The 18,343-nt window shown below is 37.8% G+C and overlaps 2 protein-coding genes across 2 annotated transcripts in view; one reads left to right on the top strand and one right to left on the bottom strand.

Annotated features, from left to right (window-relative positions):
- The window catches only part of ACAD11 (acyl-CoA dehydrogenase family member 11), a 33,881-nt gene that overhangs the window by 6,430 nt on the left and 9,108 nt on the right, over positions 1-18,343 (bottom strand). Inside the window, exons 6-13 of the mRNA XM_040590321.1 lie at positions 17,727-17,874; positions 16,969-17,090; positions 15,761-15,867; positions 15,505-15,628; positions 13,792-13,869; positions 13,273-13,411; positions 13,056-13,163; positions 11,741-11,839 (exon numbers count right to left, since the gene is read on the bottom strand). Of these exons, the coding sequence (XP_040446255.1) occupies positions 11,741-11,839; positions 13,056-13,163; positions 13,273-13,411; positions 13,792-13,869; positions 15,505-15,628; positions 15,761-15,867; positions 16,969-17,090; positions 17,727-17,874 (925 nt within the window). The remainder of the gene's footprint in view (positions 1-11,740; positions 11,840-13,055; positions 13,164-13,272; positions 13,412-13,791; positions 13,870-15,504; positions 15,629-15,760; positions 15,868-16,968; positions 17,091-17,726; positions 17,875-18,343) is intronic.
- On the top strand, positions 3-9,856 carry ACKR4 (atypical chemokine receptor 4). Its single transcript, XM_040590325.1, is given in 2 exon segments — positions 3-4,901; positions 7,797-9,856. Coding segments are annotated over 2 exon segments (1,161 nt in total). The 5' UTR covers positions 3-4,821; the 3' UTR covers positions 8,878-9,856.

Genomic DNA, 18,343 nt, shown 5'->3' with positions numbered 1-18,343 from the left:
CACAAACACAATAATAGCTTTCAATATTAAAATCTCAATGTAGGATCCAATGAAGTTTCATACGAATAAATCTTACTCCCTTCCTTCCATGACACAGGAGCAAAAGCACGCAATCTACTTCAGTGTTCATACTCTGAGTAATCAGACAAACAAAATACACCTTCTTGCTTAACATGGAAAAGGGAATTGACTTGTGAGGAGGGGAACAATGAAAAACCAAACATCCAAATCCTCAAGGATCCAGCTCCATCATCTATTCCTATGAAAAGAGAACAAGAAGGTATTTGAAATGGAATTTAATTACTTCTTTCTCCATTATGTGATACGAAAGCACACCTCAAGCTGAGATGTTGCCATTTCAAAAGTAAACCTTCTTACAGCTATAAAGACTGGAGAATCTATGTGGGAATGAAATGCTGACCACAATATAACCAAATTACACAAATAAGGCTGTCAAAGGGTTATGATGATGGCTTTGCTACTACTTCAGTGTAAATTCTCTGGAATGAACGTTTTTTTTCCCCCTTTATGCAAGTAATTTTAGTTTGCACTCCAAAGAAGTATCCGAATGGAAATCATTGCCTGAAAATAATCTGCCAGCACTTAAAGGCATTGATAACATTACGTGTCTTTGTAGCGTAAAGCTAACACTTTAATGTACAAGCCCTAAAGAAGATTCTACCATTAATTAAAATGGCATCTTATTTCCAAGAGCCTTAATCCTCACAACCTTTTATTTTAAAAGTTTCTTAGTACCAAAGCATGCTCTCATTCCTTTCAAAGTCTCACAGAGATGACAAAGCTAGGGAGCTTGGGAAAAACCTGATTACACCTGACATATGTAACAAACAGTATTTTTTTTATTGCTATCTCAATGCAGATGACAAGCTTTGCAGAGATACAATTCAAGATTTGACCTGCACCAACTCTGTTTGTTTTGAGGTCAGAAACAAAGATGATTTTTTAACTTCTCTGGCAGCTGCTATCACAAGGTTTGGGAACCTCTGGTCTAAACAATACAACCACCTGGCTTTGAGCTGAGCTACTTCCTCCTAAACACAGTCACAGTGATGGCTGGGAAGCGGGAGACAGATTTATTTTGTTCTGATAAACACTGCCTGTTTTGTGGGCCAGACCGCTGGCTGTTTACTTTCCTGTAATATGCGATATGCAAAACTTTGCAACATGCTATTCACCCATTGTTATTGAAGTGGGATTATATTTGTGGCCCTTGAGCTGTACAATGCTAATGAGCTAAAATATTTGAGTGAAAAGCTGGGTTGGGGAGGAGGTAAATCAGCTTGGTAAAAAACAGAGGTAGCTCTCAAACAGTTGGCTCATTTGGGCAACTACAAGTGCGTGACCAACCCCAAAGTAACACAACATATGCTTTGGAATGTACTGTCCTGCAAAGAGAAATGCTACAACTCTTAAGGGGTATTTAACTCTTCTCCTTTTCCACAGAAGGTAAAGAATTGCAAAAGTGGTATTTTCTAAACATTTATCTTGAAGCGATGTTTACAACAAAAGACATTTTGCCTTTCTGGAATATCTTCACAAACTATTTCGTAAACAATCCTCAAGCCACATCCCTGCTTCAAGAAAAGACAAATTTCACCGTGTTGTATGAAAAAAATCCAAAGAAGCTTTCATGTTGAACTTGGAGAGTAGTTCACCGAGAGATAGACATCTGGTTAGATGCTCTAAATCATTAGTACAAGTTTCTGGAAGGCAAATTAATACCTCTGTTTCTATGTGCTTCTTCCCATCTGAACACAGCAAAGGCATTCCTTAGACTCTAAAGTCCTGAAAACCTAAAGCAAATTTTATGCAGCTTTGACCCATAAACACCAGAAACACTCTGGTCTAATGCAAGACTTCAGTCTTTCAGACTCCAGTGCTCTGGAAGAAATGCAGACTGCCTGGAGGGAATAAACCTCTGATTTGTAAATGGCATTTTTACAACACTTACAGAATTCAAAGAAGCTGCTGGAGGATGGGGGAGAAGAGTCAGCGAAGCCTGACTTTTTGGCAGGAGTTAGGACAGTAGTTTTGCAAGAAATGCACAACTGACCAAATAGAAATAGTAGAGATTTTAGAAGGTCAGTTTTAAACATATTTCCATATGGATAAGCTTTTTAAAAAGCTTTTTCATATATATGTCTGCACAACCTATCCAAAACTTTTAAACTGTAATGTTGCTACATTGGGAAACATCGTAAGTTTAATGTATTACATTTTTTAACTCTTCATGGCACCTACATAGGCAAAGACTATATTTTTCAATGTGCTCAGAGAGTTGATCAAAATCCTACTAAAAGCCTAGTCTTTGCTGTCAGGGGGTGTAACATGCTTAAGATTACTGATCCTCACACAATCAACTTACACAGGTTCCTTCTGGTGGAGAATACTAAATGTGGCACAGACGGACAGTACAACCTTTACTTAAAGAAGCTGCCATATAACCTGGTTTCAGAAGCCAATAGCACTTAATTCTTGCAGCCTAATTAGCTATTTTTCAGTGTCCAGTCTTCAAATTTTTGTCTAAGGTGATTAAGACAGGATCATCTACTGCATGAACGCTCAGAATAACTATGACTCTTGCCATATTGGCTGCTGCATTGGTAAGCCCAGTGGGTTACCTCACTCTGCTAAAGATCAGAGGACTGTGGTGACATTACAGACTTGGCAGCTTCCTAGAAAGGCACTGATAAAACACATATTCTGGACTCTCCTACAAGAAGAAACCGGACTGAGTAGGGTGGATGGCAGCACGGTATTGATTGTTGTCATATGGGAATCTTCTGAAGGAGCAAAGAGGACACTCCAAGAGCCTGCAGTAATTTCTATCCACTAGCACAATGTATTCCACATTTTTATCTCGTCTTCTCCAGATAACGCTGCTGAGCATCTGGTTCACATATGACAAAGATCATAACGTAGCTGCAAGCAAATTTGCTACAACCGGCAAAGACAGAGTCAGTGCTGGGGTTCTGCAGCTAATCAGCAAGGGCTATGTCCTGCCACTGAATGTGGCTGCTAATTGTTCCCAGGAGGGCGCACAGTCTCAGATGGTGCCAGTGAGAGCAGCTGCTGAGTTTAAGCATCTTTTTTTCCTCACCTTCATCCCACTTTTACACAGCCACAAGTCCTTCTTTGTTAAACAAGATCCATTGTCATGCTGCATTCACTCTTACTTATTTTATGATGTTTATTATTTTTGAGCCTATAGGGCCATATACTGAAATGTAGTATTACTTCTGAACCCTGACTGGAAGGTTCTGTCCTCCCTGCACCCTGCAAAGTCACAAGGAGCTGGGGCACTGTAATAAACAGCACAAGATTTACATGAACAGCATTCCTACAGGCTGGCCACAGGGCCTCTTAGGCACTGGTAACACAGTCTTCTTTTCTGCAGGCAACACACAGAGATATTTCCCTGGAAGCTTTCTTAGTCCTAGCCCGATTATTCTGTCTTGTGGGGGACCATATTGAGACAAAGCCTATTCAGAACGGAGAGATTCACCTATCGCAAAGAGATATAGCTCAGTCATCTAAGCAATGATAGGACTTGCAAGAAGCAGATGGGCTGGAAGCAACACAAATGTCTTATTTGCCGCTGTGAAGTGCTGTGATAACTCAGGATAAACACATTTCAGAAATATTAGGAGCACTCTTTCTCTAGATTCCAATGCCTCTTCCAACCCATTTTTCTTTCTTGTTGTGAATTCAAATGAAGCTAGAAGCATGTGGGAAACGCCTGCCCATTACATTCTTAGCTGCCCATTTTGAAAAACCTTTCCTTTCACACATTCCAAAATAGTTGAAGAACAGACAGATGGCTAATCCAGCCATGGCACGTGCATCCATTTAGTCAATGTATCACAAAGCAAAACCTGACTTCTGTCTGCTCAAAATCTCTCTCTATTGTTGGCCTTCAATATTGCATTTACTGAAGCTCATTAGACTGCTACGGGATACAGGATAATTCAAACAAAATAAAAGCTCTGGAAGACCATGGAAGGCTCCTGACAGTCTACACAAGGTACTCTGCAGAAGAGACCAATTTGAAGCTGTAGAGACTGTGGAAATTTAAGCAAGATCCAGTCATTTTAGGAATTCTTAGCACTGGTAGATTCATGCCTCAGTGCCGAAATGCTAATGTCTGCATGTAAACGGCACAACTTCCTCATCTTCCCTTTCCTCTAAAATAAAATAAAAATACCTACAGGGTGCAGGACTATCTGCTTATACTCTGCTTGCCAATTTACCATGTGCTTTCACATCTTTTCCCTATCATCTTCCTGGTTTTGTTTAGTACCACATACTGAAACAGCAACCTTCACCATCTCAGAAAAAGTAACCTCATCTCTCCGTTGTATCCCCTAGAAAGTTAATTAAAAAGGGAATATAAGGATCCTTAAAACCTTAAATAGGCAGCCATTAAATGCACAGTAGTCCCATGAGGCAAAAATATAGTGACTCCCTACAGGTAACTCTGCCCCAGGCAGACCTCCCCTTCTTTCTCTCCTTTTCACCTTTTAAATGTTTGAGTTGATAAAAGCCTTTTGATGATGTAAAAAAAATATTTAGACTTTCAAGAATAAAACAACCAACACCACAGTGAAATAGTAAGAGAGTCTTGACCTTCCACTCACATTCTGGTTGGAACAGGGAGGAATGTAGGAAATGGATGTATTCAACATGAGAAGTTTCCAGGAAAGCCAGATTATTTTTTTTAATTTTTTTTTTAACTGACAAGCCAAAATGAAAGTGCAACTGACTTCCAGATGAGGGTGTGGTGCTTGAAGACAAAATGCAATGTGTCAGACCAATTCAGATCATTTCACTGAAGCACATCTCTATTGCAGTACCGGCTACTAGTCTACTGACAAAAGGAGGTTAGTTTTTTTTAATATTTACTGCTCTGTATATTATGTGTGATATACTTACCTTGTTTACATAGAGAAGAGCTAGGATTTAATGTAGTTAAGTTGGCTTTACAGAAATACGTCATTTCACTAAGGCACATGCTCATTTCCAGTCTTAAAATTAGATTTGTTTAGCAGAAGAACAGAAAACTTTAATTCATTAAAGAAGAAAAAACCCTGTCTGTTTAAACTGGGGATATTAACTTCATGTTGAATGTTGTATATGAATACTCATAAAATCCCTTGTCAAGTTTAAACACACAGAAACAATGAATTTGTGTCTAAATGTAAGGCTGGAGTAATTCTGCAAGAAAACATACAAGCTGTCTGTTAACATATCTATTAATATATCTCTTAGAAAACACTACTTGAAAAAAAACAGCTGAGGTTCTGAGCTGTTTTGGGTACTTGCGGGCAGTTTTGTATACAATAAGAATGTTTTCTGTGCATAACATCCTGAGAAGTCTCTGGCTGTAAGATGCACTGTACCCACAGCAATTTGTAAGAAATTCCACATAGGCTTAAGGCAGCTCACTGTGTGGGATGGAGACTAAACTAAGCCTGTTCCAGCACCGTTCAGCACCCCACGGCACTACTCTGCTTTGCTTTATGTAATGAGCATGCATACATGCGCCCCAGAAAAAAGATTAACAGGAATGACAAACATGAATGGGTATGTTAGCCAAAACATAACTGTGTTTTTATGGGAGAAATTTCAGCTGTTAGAATTTAGGTAACTTTGTTTCTGTCAATAACTCAGGTCAGGCAAAAGCCTATCAAGGCAGCAGAGCATGTTCCTCGCCACTGCCAAACCTCTTCGCGATATTCAGACTTGTTGAAGTTTGCACTGAAATGTTTATTGTTTGTCTTTCAAGCAAATTTGCCAGTGATACAATTTGATTAAGCATTCCCAGATGGGTTCTGCAATAAGTGTTTTAGACCACAAGTAAATCTTTTCAGTTTCATTTTTATTTTAATTCTAATCTTGGCTAAATGGATTAAACTCTCCCTACAGCAATTTCTCTTCCACAACAAAAAAAAAAAAGATAAATTTGCTGCTGATCTCTGAATCTCTCCTCTAAGTACCATAAAGCTGCAAAAGATTACCCATGCTGAAAAATCCTGCTAAAATAGCTTGTTAGGCATAGAACAGACATCTCTCACAGAAATAATAAATAGAATTACTGTATTTTTCCATTCTGCACACCTCATTTAGGCAGCAGTAAATGACAGATTACAAGACTTAAAATAAAAGTAATCCGTTTTAAGGTTTAATGGGAAGTGGTTTGAAATGTTAACCAAGTAATCCAAGGAGGTCATTAAGGATGAAGCCAAACCAAACAGTTCATTTCTAACACACTTCAAAAAAAATTTAGATTGCAGATTCACTGCAAAAAAATAAATATCAAGCAAAAGTAGATATTATTCATTCCTTTCTATTTAATTGGTCTGCATCCCTGAATACAAGATCAATCATTTTTTCCTGGCAGACAGAATATATTAACATTTTTTTAAGAGATACTGTTCACAATAAAGGTTTGCCAACCCTTCATATAAACCCTGAAAAACAGAAATGGTATTTGGAACTTTTGAAGCTTGAAAAAGCCAAACTGTAGCTCTCGGGCAGAATAGCAGATAAGAATCTGCTTTCAGTAACGCTGGCCTCAAATTCCGAAACACTGAAGATGATGAGAAAGGGGGATGTGCTTTTAATTCTCAGCTGCTTTTTGCTAGAGCTGTTAAGAAATCTTAATCCCATTTATTTCAAGAAAACAGGGCACTGCTGGACTGTAGTTGACAACAGAAAGAATTTCAGCAAATTAGTCAATGAACACAATTACAGGAAAAGAAGAGAATACTGTAGGGCATGACTTGCTTAAGACTTATCTGAAGATAAGAACTCTCAAACTTCAACCCTAAGCTGGCAGCAAGAATACAGCCTTAGTTGTTTACAGAGTACTTTGTCATGAGACGCTACTTGAAAAAACAGGAGAGTCTCTGAGCTGTTTGGGTACTTGCGGGCAGCTTTGTATGCAGTAAGATTCCTTTCTGACATATCATCCTGAGAACTCTCCAGCTGTAAATTGCAGTGTACCCACAGCAACTTGATTCTGTATGAAATCCCACATGGGCATGGCTCGCTGTGTGGGATGGAGACTAAACTAAGCTTGTTCTACTGCTGTTCAGCAACTGACTCTACTGCTGTGCTTTATGTAATGGGCATGTATATGTGTGCCTGAGAAACAAGCAAGCACACTCTCCCTATGTTACACTCGTATCCTGGATCTGCCAAAATTTATGACAGTAGGCACAGAATATTTCTGCTTGCCTCTCAGCTTTAACCTGTTAGTATTCCTTATGCACTCTATTGTAATAGCATTTACAGCCTTCAGCTGGTACATCTTTGCTTTGTATAGACTGTAGAGAGGAAGGTGTAATTTCAACCCTACAAAGGTACACATTTATTTTGCAATTAATATAGTTAAACGTAACTCCATCAGAGCAGTTTAAGCAATGATGGCTCCTCAACTGAAAGGTGGAGACCAGTGAGGTGCACTCCAAGCACCTTGCAATCTCAAACACTAAGGTTAATGAAAAAATTTAAATTTAATCCCTTTTACTCTGTATTGCATGTGCGGATGTAGTCAGTTACCCTATTTGATGTAAGAATGTGAGACAGTCTGTTCTGCCTCCATCACTGTCTAGCTCTACTTTAATATATTCTCAGTATCCAACTTCTTTAAACTTAAAATGTGTAAGCAACCTTGAGCAAGGGATTTAGGCTTCAACAGAATTTTTAAAATGTAAACCCAGTATTATTTGTTTGGTCTTCCCTTCTTCCCTGCTTTTTCTTGTGTCTTGTAGCTTTGCCATGGGCTGGGATATGAATAACTCAACCGATTACTGGATTGAGGATGAAGAAGAATATCTCAACTCTGTAACAGATTACAATACATATGAGCTTCTCTGTGAAAAGAGTGATGTGAGAAAATTCAGTAAATTATTTCTCCCTGTGTTCTATGCATTGGCTTTCACTGTTGGAGTTGCTGGAAATTCATTAGTGGTTGCAATTTATGCCTACTGCAAGAAACCGAAGACTAAGACGGATGTGTACATCATGCACCTAGCCATTGCTGATTTGCTCTTGCTCTTTACACTCCCTTTTTGGGCTGCAAATGCAGTGCAGGGATGGGAACTTGGAAACTCAATGTGCAAGCTCACTTCTTCTCTGTACACCATGAATTTCAGCTCTAGCATGCTGTTCCTGGCCTGTATCAGTGTGGATAGGTACAAGGCCACTTCCGAATCCCAGAGTCATAGAAGAATTGGTAAACACTGCAGTGTTACCTGCATCTGTGTCTGGCTGTCTGCTATTTTCCTCAGTATCCCTGAACTGATATTTAATCAAGTCAAGAAACACAATGACAGGAATGAATGCCTTCCTGTATTTCCAATGAACATGGAAACACTCTTAAAAGCAACCATTCAAATCTTGGAAATTATCCTGGAATTTCTGCTTCCTTTCCTAGTAATGCTGACCTGCTATTCAGCTACTGCTCGAGCAATCTTTAGATCTGCAAATGTTAAAAAATCTAGACCTTTTATGGTTCTGCTGGCAGTAGTGGCTGCTTTCATTATCACCCAGCTACCTTACAACATAGTTAAGCTCTGGCGAGCCATAGATATCATCTATATGTTGATTACTGACTGTGATGCAAGCAAAACCATAGATGTTGCACTCCAGGTCACCAAGAGCATAGCTTTGTTTCATACCTGCCTGAACCCTCTTCTCTATGCCTTTCTGGGTGCCTCTTTTAAAATGCATATTATGAAAATCGCAAAAAATTATGGATACTGGAGAAGACAACAACAGAATGGAAGACCTGAAGAAATTTCTATGAATTATGAAGACCACACTGAAGAAACAATTAGTTTCACTATATAGCATCTCCATTACTTTCATTATCTTATATAACCAAGGGAATTATTTACTAATTCTGGTGGTATTGTTTCAGCAGCTTTTTCACTGCATTTCAACTTTCAGATGAATTTCTGAACCTGCAGACTAGCCAAGACAGTACAGTGCAGTTCCAAGTGGAACATATTGATCAAAATTAGGCATCAGGCGAGAACTAAATCCTGAAATTCCTAGAAACTACTAGAGCTATTTAGTAGGGAAAAAAAAAAAAACAAACCCCCCAAAAAAAACCAACCCAACCCCAAAAAACCTACAACAAACCCCAAACACCTAAAAAAATCCCAAGATGTAACTTTACAAGTGTCACAGTAGCAGGCAATTAAATAGCTGTGTAGTGAACAATCTGTACACGTGCAAACATCTACATAAAACAGAAAAAGGAACCATCAGTAATAAAATAGCAGTACAGATTCTTTTGTACCAAAAATTAATAATCTTGTGTTTCTCCAACTATTCTGTAAAACTTTCGCACATTTGCCTAATAAGTCAGTTCCATTTCTTTTCCCCTGCTATCATTCCATATACTTTTGCAGCTTGAAGTGAGGTATAAGTTCATGGCTGAGAACTGAGAGAGAGGGAGGGGAGAAAAAACCCATTCTGTATGTCATTCCGCATACATATAGCAACAACAACATCCTCCACAACGAACAGTAAATCCTTCTCAGTAACTACCAAAAATGACCTTTAACCTCTCCTTTTTGGCTCACTCTAAACTTCAACAAGCCCGGTGCCCCCTGGGAGGCACATTTTAGATCTCTGTAAATGCCACCGCAGTGTCAAATATACAAAGTAACGTTAAAGCATTGGCAGAAATGTAACGAAAAGTTAAGTTAATCTTCAGATACAGGGCCTGAAATTTCTAGTCAGAATTTGTAAAATGAATCAAACACTACAATAACTGTATCTGCTAAAATATATGGAGATAAAATAAAATCAAAGAATACAAGTACGCTTTCATTTATTCGTGCCTTTGTCTTTGTTTTAGTAGATACTGACATATCTCTTCACAGGCATTTATCAATTCATCAAGCTGGAGGGCTTGCTTGATGAACAATTGAGGTTCTGACTCAATATGGACCTCATGGTCAGTGGGATTTACAGTTTTCTCATGGAGAGGTACCAAGGTCGTCCCCTGCCAAAGTCCTGGCAAGGATGCCAGGAAAACAGCAGTTTTCCATGAGTGTCTGCAAGCATTTAAAATATATTGACAAGATAAGCTTTCAAGATGAAAAAAGTGGTATTACAACATACTGTCTCTGCCTTCAAACACCTCATGGGCTCTGAAAAAATGCCTGATCTATGGCTTATGAAAGCCAACATGAGTGTCTTATTCCTAGACACTGTTGCTAGTTACACAGTTATGGACTGGAAGAAAAAGCTCTAAAATGACAGACAAGGAACAACAGTAGGATAAACACAGCACAAGCCTCTTCTCTCTGGATGGCAAAAGCTTACAGAATTTCTGCCCAGTATTTTACAAAGTACTAGGGCGTGAACAGACAAGTCAGAAGTGCTTGACAGATGGTCTACACATACACCATAAATCTGACATATTTAAGCCATACTGGATTTACTGTAGACATGCAAAGCACCCATTCCACAAAGGAACTGACTCCTTCCATATGTGATTTATGACTTGTCTTCACAAATACAGAGTGGTTGCACCCAGAGCGACATTCTGACCAGGCTGCCAGGCTTCTGGAATTCCCAAATGCCCAAGGTCCTAAAGTCCCACTCACAGTAAAAAGGAAGAAAGAACCCCAAACCCTCCGAAACCAAAAAAAACAACTAGGCAGAAAAGGAGACTCTGCGCTGCACGTATGTGTTCCTCAATCTTCTTGAAATTGCGGTGCCTTTTAAGCATCTGTCTTTATGCAAACCTGACTGTCCTAGTTATTTTCACCAGAAATAAGACAAACCAAATCATGCTTACTCTCTTATGTTTACTCTCCTTTTTTTTAATCCACATAAGTAATATTATGAATAATATTTTTGTGTGTGACCTCCTACAAACTTTCCTACTACTACCTTAGGAACTGCAATGCACAGCTGGGAAACACTGATCCAGAGCAAAGGCAGCAGCCAGCAGTTAAGCAACACTCTCATGTCAAGAGACAAGATACCATGACACCTTTTGCTGCCCGTTTTGCAGTACTAGGAAAGAGAGAGCCCTATTTTCTGGTAAGTCTAGGTATTGCACAAGCGTCTATCAGGTAGCTGCCACTCTCACAAGGTACATAAATGAAACATTCAAGTTTCACTCCAGTTGGCACCTCACTGTATTTAGTTGGCTTCCAGACTCCCAGGGAATGATGAATTTCAAGTTGTTGTCACGTATGCTTTGGTGAAAATGTAACAGTGCTACAGTACCAAGGACTTATACTACTTATGGTACAAATACATTGACTTCTCTGCAAAGTACAGTATAAGAAAATCCAGTTCAACTGCATCACAGGCTAGTTTAAAAAGCAGCCAAATTCTACTGTAACTGCACAACATACTCAAACCTCACAGACAAGCTCCCAAAGGCAGCTTCATAAGAACAAAGTTTAAAGGCTACAGCCTTACAGAAATACATAAGTTACCTGATGGAAACAAAATTCAGAGGTTCTAAAAAGGGCCCAAACCTGCAAGGCGGATTCGAGTCTTGGAGTTTGTTTCAAGGAAAAAAAAGCTTGATTCAGCTATTTTCCTTATTTCACATTCTATTACCTTTACTCAAGAAGAAACATTTTTCCATCTCAGAAATGGAGCATAAATATTTTTGGTTTATCAGTTTTTGGAAAGAATGCTAGACTTAGCCATTCTTATATAGGGTTTCCATACTTACCACTGCTCCACCACTTCTTGCCATTGATCACATAACTGTTTCCATCTCGCTCAATGCTGCATTGCATATTGGTAGCATCACTTGAAGCCACGTCAGGTTCTGTGTTAAATAAAAAAACCACCACCAAGCCACTGGATTAAATATGCAGGTAGTCCTACCTCCATAAATATAGGGATCTAGATATACTCTATTGACAGGAACACTATTTTGCTCCCAGTAGAAAAACTTTTTTCAGAACCTCACTCTGCTGGCGGTCAAAGGCTTTCTATTTTCCAACAACCCACATTGGTTGGGTGTTCCAACAACCCACATTCACAGCCCATTTAAACTTACTCGTTCTTGAGCTCAGACTATCCTTTATAGTCAGCAGCCTTCTTCCTTCCCTGATGTTTTTAAAACCTTCCTCTTTCCAATGTACTTACAGGCAAGTTGTATCTCTCCTCAGCCTTTTTTTCCCCCTAGACTCTTCTCAAGTGAAACTAAAGAGATTTACTACTGCTTTTGTGACAGGTTATGAAATAGGTTACACAAAGTTGACAGCAAAATGTCATCCATGATTGTTTAGAACAGGAAAGATTCTTCCTGTCCTTTAACCCTTAAGTTCTTTTATAGGCCACCTTCTTTAAAGCAAAACCATCCCTTTCCTCTTGGGAAACACAGTGAAACAGAATTTGCAAGGCTGAGTTCTCTTAACTCCTGCTGACACAGGAAGATCAAGATTTTGACATCACATCTTCAAAAGCTACCTTTCTATAGCAAGAGCCAGGCCTTCCAGAGACGCTGAATGCCACAGGCTTTCAAGAGCAAAAATTAATACAACGCTGAGCTAAAGACATAACACACATAAAGCAAGTGAACCATATGTTGTACAAGTTATCTTCAGGTTATGTCTTAAAACCTCTACCTAAGACATACTGCAAAACCACACAACTTTAATCACACTAATCATACTTGTATCTAATTGTGTGTTTCTAGAGAACCCCAAAGCACATTACAAAAAAGGGTAAGTGTTATTGTAAACCAATTTGGTACAATAAAATATATTTTACTAGTACTAAAAATAAACTGAAAATATATGGAAAGCAAATAGTGATTATTGTAACCGTGAAGAATGGTAACTATTGGGGAAGGGCACCAAGAGCGCTTCACTTTGCATTCACAGCTCATACATGATTTCACCTTCAAACACATTCACAGGTACAGTGGAAATTTCTGTATTCACAAACACATAACAACTTGTAGGTTTGTACTTTTCACATATGCCATATGAAATTTCCGCCAATTGCATCTAACTTTCTTCTGGAGAAAAATTTACCTGTCATGCAGAAACAAGAACTAATCTTCCCTTCTAGGAGAGGCTCCAGCCACTCCTTCTTCTGCTCTTCAGTCCCATACAAGTGCAGGACTTCCATGTTTCCAGTGTCTGTAAAAGATCAGCAGTCATGTTTTCTTCTTGAAACGCCCAACTCAAGGCATAAGATGCCCAGCTTTTTAATGCTCTCAGTGTTGTACTTATGGACAAGGTTGCTAACCTGGTGCGTGACAGTTGAAAACCTCAGGAGCAAAGCAGCATTTCCCCATCTCCTCAGCTATTAGTGCGTAGTCCAGCTGGCTGAGACCACTGACATCGGGGAGAAAAAGGTTCCACAGACCTTCTGCTTTGGCCATTTCCTGTTGAAAGAATCATCAGAGAAAAAAATAAGCAATAAATCTTAATAAATCTTGCTGCCCTTTTTCTTCCTTTCTGCCCAACATACTGTCCAGTGTATCTGATGCCTTTTTTCGATAGCTATTTTCAGTAGGTACAGTCTTTGACTTCAAATTCAGGCATACACCTCACAGAACTCACTTTTGCTTTCTCCTCCTCTCTCATTCGTATCTCCCACCTCCTTTTGCACACTTCCTTCTTCCTTTCCTTCCACTATTCCTCACACTGTTTCTTCCCATGCAGAGTAACTTCTCCAGCAGGATATGCCAAACATTCTTATGCTCTATGTCAATGCCTGTTTCTTTTACTGCTAGAGTGCTCAGGAGTATTTATTATCTGATACCTTCAGTCTCTCAAGCAGTGGTGGTTTCTTCCATTTTTCCTCAGTATTTCCACATCCAGCATAGTATTTTATTATTTCCTTAGAGAGACAATTTAAAAGATGCTGTTTAAATTAAGAACACATGTAACACACAAGTAATAATATGGTATCTTTTCCAGCCCTACACCCCAAAGAACCAGTACAAAAAAAATTCAACACAGGTTTTTATTACATAGTTGGTTGCATTATAAAATTAAAAATATAACTGACAATCAAACTGCAATCTATTAATTTTGCAAGACTTTAAATGCATCATGGAGATGACCCCAATCCGTACCTTATTTCATAGCGGGAAAAGATTTGGGATGGTTTAAAGTATGTGATGATGACGCTAGAAGGTGAGTGATTTCTGATGATACAAGCAACTGTTACCAAACAGTATGCACAAGAGGCATGAATCCAAAAGTAAAATAATCCAAAAATAAATAAAAACCTGAGGTACTGACATTTAAGATTCAGGTTTCCCATCATCATATGGAGATATATAAGCCAGTTAATCTTTTTTTAACTGAGAAAAAACCACAAAGAATACTTTTTATTTTCCTGTCAAAACAATTCCTTAACAGGTGATACAAGCAGTCATTCTGACCACCAATGATTAGTATTAAGTAAAACTGTGTATTCAGTAATCCTAGTATTTTCACAAGCATGTTTTAGTGAAACACAGCACTTCAAAGCTGGCCCAGAACTAGTTTTAGAACAAACAAAATAGTGCCCTCTTCTGAAAATCACACAATAAGACAAATTCTGAAGTAGATTTTATAAGTCTCATTCACAATCCCTGTTATCAGAACTAACTTACAAGCCCAACACTACTCATCTGCAAAACTGGCATGGCTATTTGTGGTTCATTTGTTTTTAAAGCAAGTACTTCAATTATTGCAAGGCTCCCTTGGATAATCCAAAGCTAGTTACAGATAGGCTTTCAAGAAACTTTGCATATCAAGAGTTTCTGATCTCAATCCCTGCTTGTGATAGGCAGAGGAATTCATAAATCTTTTAGATTAATACATTCTCTGCATTTCTGCCTGACTACAAATCAAAAGGGGAAAAAAAAAATCAAAAAGCCAAAACCCCCAGTTCTGCAAGAAAAGTCATCTGTGCTTCCACAAGGCTAAAAGTTGAACCAACTTTTTAAGTGGAAAATTTCTGATCTCTCTAGGCTAATTCATTATCTGATTTCAAACATTCACTGGAATTAGATATATCCAGGAATGAGGGCATGTTGATAGAACAAAAACCAAGATTCCATAATGTAAGTGTCACATTTTAAAAAATAAGGCAACAAACAGAAACATTCCATTTTGTATGGTTAAAACCAGCAGTTTACATTTTTTAACTAAGCATCTTTCCATTTAGTATGTAAGAGTCCTAGGTTTTTGTTAGAAGTATTTTGGCAAACACCTTTACAAAGTAACTCTTTAAAAAGACTAGTTCTTAAACTTTAAAAAAATTAAAAAGTAACTCTTAGCTTTCATTAGCAATCCATACAACATTTTAGTTCTGAAAAAAATTGATGCAGACTATAATTTCTGTTAATATTTTGCAATGTCACAAACATCACTGCAAAAAAATAAGAATGCTTTGAAAATAAAAATAGGACATACTTTACAATTTTCATAAACTCCAGTCATAAAATGTACATTTACAAGTAGGTTTACTAAAAGCTTTTACCTTCTCAGCTGGATATATGTGCTGCTTCATGAACTGCTTGACTTTCAACAAAATTTCTTGGCCTTTCCTACTTTGATGGAACAGCTCTCCAGAAACACTGTGATGTGTGCTGCTGAAAGATGACCTAGAGAAGAACGTTCAATGCAATGTCAAGTAAGACCAGAATTTCCCTCATAATAATATAAGCTACCTTGTAGAGGCATTTAAATAAGTGGAGACATTGTAAAAGCTTTGCATTGCCTTTGACCACACTTACCTTTCTGAGAGCTCTAACCCTCTCTCTGCCAAAGGCTTCACAACCTTTGCAAATTCATGACTATTCTCTGCAGAAGCATTTCCAATGAGATATCTAGCATATATACCCTAAAACCAAAAGGAAGGCATATATGGTATAATCATGGATTTAAAATTGTCTTTTTAAGAGAATAGTGATTTCTTGAACTACGAAAGTAACACTTAAATTCTCATATTCTTAAAAGGAAAAACTTAGCACCCAGACAGATTTTACTGGGATATGTTAATACTGCTTTTGGTCCATTTCTGATATACTGGAGATGCTTGGTGCACAAGAGATTAAAAAAACCATACCACAGCTAAACCAAACTAAAGGCAAATCACAAAAACTAATAAAGGGGGGGGGGGGGGGGGGGAAGAAAACAAAGGAAAATGTCTGCATGTGATAATGCAAGCAAGCCCAATCTGTCCCTTAAGCCAACTGACAACAGTATACACATATAATTATTATCCACTATTAAATTCACTACCCACAGACACACTCTTACACCAAATTAATACCAAGTAGCTTATCCCACATTTGGCATGCTGATCTCACGCTGCAACTTCTTAAAATGTATTTATGCCCTACAGCGCTTGAATATATAATTAAACATTTACTTCTGTAACAATGAACCAAGAAAACTTATTTTCTCCTATAATCACATCTCAAGATTGGCCTCCCATGCTCATAATAACCTGAGTTCACAACACATCCTTTTTCATCTGGGTGGCACCAACAGGATCTTACTGATCTATGCTGCTATCTACTTCCATGAGAGCTGCAGAAACTTAGAAAAGATCTTTGTTTCACTGTAATACAGGATTTAAATGAGCCAGAGAGTGATAATACAGGATTTAAATGAGCCAGAGAGTGAAAACGGCAATGACAACATTGGATGCATACTGGAACACGAGTAAGAAAAGTCCACATATCCACATTGTCTTCATTTTTAGGCTACTTTCCTAAGAAGTTAGCTATATCTAACGCAATGTACTTTAGGTAGCAAGAATGCTATCTTAGAGACTTATCAGTCATAGGCATCTAAGATACTGCTTCTAAAGTAACAAACTGAAATGCAGTGGTTCTAGTATTTTTTAAATTACTATTAAAATTTTGAACAAGTGTTACCAACTACAAATACTCATAATAAAAGTATGTGACATTTCAACAAACTCTGAGTGTATTACCTGGGATATTGCTGCCATTTTAAAATATGACAAAGCAAGAAAAAAGTTGAAGTTGGATAAAGTAGTGCTAATACCCCGGCAGTGGCAATAAATGGAAACCAGTTCTTCAAGTGAAGGAGTTTCTACAAAAAAAATCAGAATATTTTAGAATATTCAACATTTTCTACCATTTTTTCCACCTTATGCTTCAACATTTGACCAGCTTTTCAGCTTTATCAGATATTCCATTTACATAGTAAAACCCCATGATTTATCATTTCTTATGACCTAAGCGTGATACGGAGAGCCAAAAGGCAATAGGAGTTGTCAGAATTCCAGGTAAGCATAAAACTTCCTAATGCCCCTCGCCTCCACTCCAGTCAGGAAATTAATTTCACCATGGGGTGGGATGCCTTTATTTGTTTAAATAAATGATAAATTTGCATTTAAATTTCTATTTTCCTCCATTATCTCTAAGAAACATAAAAAAAAAAATATTATAGAACTAGTATACTGTGACAAAGCCACAGCTTGTTAAAGCCTCAATATCAGCATGTTTCCTACAACGAAGAAAACTATGGAAAAAATCTTTTCAAATGCAAAATGATGTGCTTATTAATTTAATGTTTCCTACAACGAAGAAAACTATGGAAAAAATCTTTTCAAATGCAAAATGATGTGCTTATTAATTTAAAATTTTATTATTGTTTATGAAGGTAACATATCAAATAGAAATCAACCCTAGAATTCATTTCAACAGTAAGATTACAGTTTCATACCTATGGTGTCTTTGAAACCCAAGACAGTTCCTTGAACTAAGTCCTTAGTAGATGTAGGCCAAAAGTAGAAGAGACAGGCATATGCTAAATCTGCTAAAGGATGACCAGCAGTTGAAAGTTCCCAGTCCAGCACTGCCAAAACACGAGCCTTAAATAAAAAACTCAAGTGAATGCTGGAAGATAAATTCTCTCCATCCACAAATGAACAACCCATTTTATATCCAACAGATTTATTCAGTTACCATGTGTTTAAAATTAAAAACACGCACTGTACCTGTCTACAGCAAAACCAGTTCCTTTTAATACTATGTAAGGATCTGCAGAAAATTAACATTCACATAGGGGCAGAAAACCAGGCATTTTTCTAATGAAAATCTGTTTTAATTTCTACTTTTTTGAGTAGTGTTCTTCCTGTCAGAAACTTCTAAACTCTTCTAGTCACAATATGACTGAATTAAAATATCCCAAAGAACAGTAGTATTGACAGCTGGGTTTTTTTTGTTTCCAGTTCTGTTGCATAGTCCTTTTGCACAGATACTCATGGACAGCCCATGCACTAAAAAAAATTATCACAGTATTATGCATAGATTCACACTTAGATGGGGAACTGAATTTCT

This window comes from Falco naumanni, chromosome 4, assembly GCF_017639655.2.
Source record: "Falco naumanni isolate bFalNau1 chromosome 4, bFalNau1.pat, whole genome shotgun sequence".
Classification (NCBI taxonomy): Eukaryota; Metazoa; Chordata; class Aves; order Falconiformes; family Falconidae; genus Falco; species Falco naumanni.
Note: the sequence above shows the minus strand (reverse complement) of the source record. Positions and strands in the feature narration are given on the sequence as shown.